At 37.1% G+C, this 4,150-nt stretch overlaps 1 protein-coding gene across 1 annotated transcript; it reads right to left on the minus strand.

Moving 5' to 3' along the window:
- Positions 1-309: 309 nt before the first annotated feature.
- On the minus strand, positions 310-885 carry LOC124373789. The gene has a single exon (XM_046832129.1). The coding sequence runs from the start codon at positions 883-885 to the stop codon at positions 310-312; it is 576 nt and encodes a 191-aa protein (XP_046688085.1).
- Between the last annotated feature and the right edge of the window lie 3,265 nt (positions 886-4,150).

Here is a 4,150-nt window from a genome sequence, read left to right on the forward strand (position 1 = left end):
GGAACCATGCCTGCATAGTTCCCAAGACACCCACAGCCCTCAAGTTTATTAAGTAGGTGATTGTGGCTGATCCTGTCGAACGCCTTGCTAAAATCAATGTAAACAGCATCAACTTGGCGCCCACGACTGAAAGCCTCAAGGACATAATTCTGGAATACGAGAAGATTAGTCACGGTGGATCTCCCCGCCATGAAGCCATGCTGTTCTTCAATGATGATGTTCTTAAAGTGCGGCTGAAGGATGTCCTCGAATACCTTGCCCAACACTGAGAGGATCACAATCGGCCGATAATTAGTTATGTTCTGTCTGTCACCAGATTTGAAAATGGGTACGACGTAACCCTCCTTCAGGATTTTCAGGAAAAACTCCATTGGCCAGGCTCAGGTTAAACAAAAAGAGAAGGATGGGGGCTAATTCGGCGCGGCAATGCTTCAGGACTCCAGGAGTAATGTTATCTGGGCCGCATCCCTTAGAAGCGTCGAGAGCTTTCAGCCTTTTATTGATTGCTTCAGCAGTAACTAAGACCTCGGAAAAGGTAAAAGGAGTCTCATATGCCTTTGTTGGTGGTGAACTGTTGTCAGCAGGCGCATACTCCGAAGAGAAGAATTTGCTGAACATAGTACACATCGTTCCTGGATGGGAAGACACTGAGTCACCGAAGTTCATCTCACTCGGAACAGAAGATTTTCGTCTTAAATCGTTGACAAAGCTCCAAAAGACTTTTACTTTAGATGAGATAGCTGAGTCAACAAAGTGGACGTAGTTAGCCTTAGAAGCTCTAGAAAGGATCTTACATTGATCAAGCACACTGCTAAATGCACAGTAGTCGAAGTCCGTGAGGGTTTTCTTATATTGTGCATGCAATATTTTCTTGAGGACAACCATGTCTTTTAACTCCTTGGTAAACCATTTTGGAAACGGGGAGCTCCCAACACTCTTCAAGGGGGAATTCAATTTTATACAGTTACCGAGTTGAGAGCAGAAACTGGAAAAGACACAGTTCACATCTTTGCAGTCTTAGTCAATAACAATTGCGCCGCCCAAGATTTCATTCTTGACATTCTCGAGGTTACATTTCCTCGTATCGTGAACATATTGTGGGCGTTGAATAAGGGGATTTATACTGCCCATGGTGCCTGTGAAACAAAGGGGAGGATGCTAGTCTTCGAATGGCAGAAGAGGATCACTAGCAAAAGAGACAGAGAAATCTTGCCGAGTGGCAAACACTAGGTCTAACTGAACTCCTCTTCCATTCAGAACTCCACTCATATGCCTAATGCCAAGCGACGAGGCCATATCCAAGACGGTTCTGTGTGAGGCAGAAGCAGCCTGTGGAGTGTCCGACATCCAGTTGAAATCAGGAAGATTGAAGTCCCCAATTATAAGGATAGATTGAAATTCTCTAGAGGTTGTAAACCTACATACTACAACTTACGTTTAGGAACTATTTAGTGTGTTTCGAGTATTTAAACTAAAAAACATATTTTTTAATACCAAGTTGTTTGTTGTCCCATGAAACAATGGTTATTTTAAGTATAGAGCCAAACGTGATGTCATTTTAACAGGGTTGCCCTAGACTTTTTGACAACACTGTAAATGTGTTATTAAATTTATCTATATCCACACAACGCCAAGTATTTTTAATATGAGAGTAGAAACTCAAAAAGTCTTAAAATGAATTTGACGTTTTCCATTGACATTTGAGAAAACAATTTCAGTCAGTTTTATCATGTTGAGTATCGGAAATCAATTGGTATTGTTGCTGACTTTGACAACCGGTGAACGTGATATGGTAATCGATTTAAAAGATACCGTTAATACAGTTAGTTGATCAGAAAGTGTTCGTATGTGAACTCTAATCGATGGTTCATGGATGCAAATCGATATTCCGAAGTTACATCTCCAATGTCTGATAACTAGTGGTTTTAGTTACACAACGGATCATATTTTTCTCTTGTGCGATAATATTTTTATAAATATTTTCCCCAAGAACATATTTTAGAAGATCTAGTCCTTAAGAATTGTTATCATGTAAGCAAGTTGTACAGAAAGTAGAAAGCTATGGAGAGGAGCTGCGAGAAGAAACGTATGTATAAAGCTGTCCATCACACGTCACATTACATCTGGTTGCTTTTGTATCACATTATGTTTCCTTTGTGTAATTTTATTTACCTTGTATAAAATTGTATACATTTTATCAATTTGAATTGTTTATATCGTATAATAAGTGACACTTATTACTCGTCCTTTTTACAAAGCTTCTTTTTTAAATTTTACAAATTGTAGTTTTTACCAAATTTAAAAAAAATTATTATTTACAAAGATTCTTTTTGACTATTCATGAGTATTATGCATGAGCATTTTAGCTTTGTTATTTACGACAGGAAATTTTCGGTTACTTACTTGTTAATTGTTATCCTTGTGTTAATTATTGCGAATTGAAATCATCAATTACGATTATTTCCAGCATGGTAAATAACAAGAGGCAATTTTGGTTACGTTTAGGTCGCACTTTCTTGATAAAATGTTTTAAAGATTAATAGAAGATTCTTAAAATTGTTCCTAGAGGCTTAAGCGGCCGGTGTTGAATTTAACGGGGGCCCTTGGATGACAATTTCAACATGTTTGCTTAAATTTCTGTATATAGCCAAGCCCATTATTGTGAAGTGAGTGTAAATTACGCGAATTGCCTACTAATGTTTCGTCCGTATCAATACTACAGAATGATTATGTAACATGTTACTTTTTTTAACATACAAAATTAAATTTAAATTTAAAATATTCATTAATAAAATTGCAAAATTAGAACAGACAATTTTTTACATTACGAATAACGACTTGAGTTTTATTATTATCAGCGAAATAATTATTTTACTGACGATGAGTCAGACGCTACCTGGCAGGTCCGTGCCCGCACGGATATCGCCGCTTCCCCTCCGATCACGGCGAGAGGAGAAGGCTTCCCCCACCCCCCGCGATCGCGCGAACCTATATAATGACGGCCGATTGAAGACACGGAGAGACAGCCAGTGACCGCGACACCGCCGACGACCGCTGCTCACCACTACTTCGACCCCTTCCCCCGACCCCGCTCGCTGAACGACTACATCGCGACTCGACGCCCGCCGCCGATATCCAGCACCAGGTAAGGAACAACGACCCTGTTCCTTACTAAAGTGTTTTATCTCCGCCATCAACAATTCTTCCAAATTTTTTTTATGTGAGACAGAATTTAATATTTTATTTGTCATTTATGAAAATTAATCGATCTGAAATATATTAGTAATGTTTGATGGTTATAGATTTATTTTGATAAGATAATTGTTTGATTTTAAATATACTCTTAATAATTTATTTGATATTTAAGGGTATCATTAAATTTAAATAGAATATATTTGACTTTCTCAATTTACTGAAACTTTGATTACTTTTTCAACCTGAATTACTAAAGTTATTCTTTTCTTCAATTTAACTTATATTTAGAATTTCAATTACTCAGATTATTTTTTTTTTGTCATTTCGACTAAATTTTAATTACTGTGTTAAAATTTTCCTTTCTAAATTTTTCAGATCTCGCATTTCTTTTCCTGGCGATCGATCTGGCACCTCATCCCGAATTTCCTTTACGAACTTTCCTACCAATTATCTCCTACCCGAAAAAAAATTATAACAGTCGGGACTCGCCTTACCACTGCTTTCTTTCCGGCGATAGTACTGGCATCCTATACCCACGACTTCCTTTTATAAATACTTTCTTCCCACCGACCCCGTCCTCATAAACTAAATCTTATGTTCAATCGATGTAAATTTTTATATTAGGTATAAAGTTTTCTCGACCATCATTCTGCTGTCTGATTATTATCACATTTCTTGGCGAATCTCTAATCTACTCGGAAATATTTTTCTTTCTTATTGAAGTTCAATCTAATTTTCATTTTATTAATTATTTATATCTTTGTAAGTGATTATCTTTATTTTTCTCCTTTATCTATTTCGGGACTCGCAACCCTTTCTTTTTATTTTTGCGAACGTCCTGACACCCTCACCCCGATAACCTCCATCAAAATATTTATATAACGATATTTTAGTTTATTTTTCTGGTGAACTGTGCAGATAGGGTGAGTGTTCAATTTTTCTTTGATATTCATAG

Source organism: Homalodisca vitripennis, unplaced genomic scaffold (assembly GCF_021130785.1).
Source record: "Homalodisca vitripennis isolate AUS2020 unplaced genomic scaffold, UT_GWSS_2.1 ScUCBcl_6436;HRSCAF=13649, whole genome shotgun sequence".
Taxonomy (NCBI): domain Eukaryota; kingdom Metazoa; phylum Arthropoda; class Insecta; order Hemiptera; family Cicadellidae; genus Homalodisca; species Homalodisca vitripennis.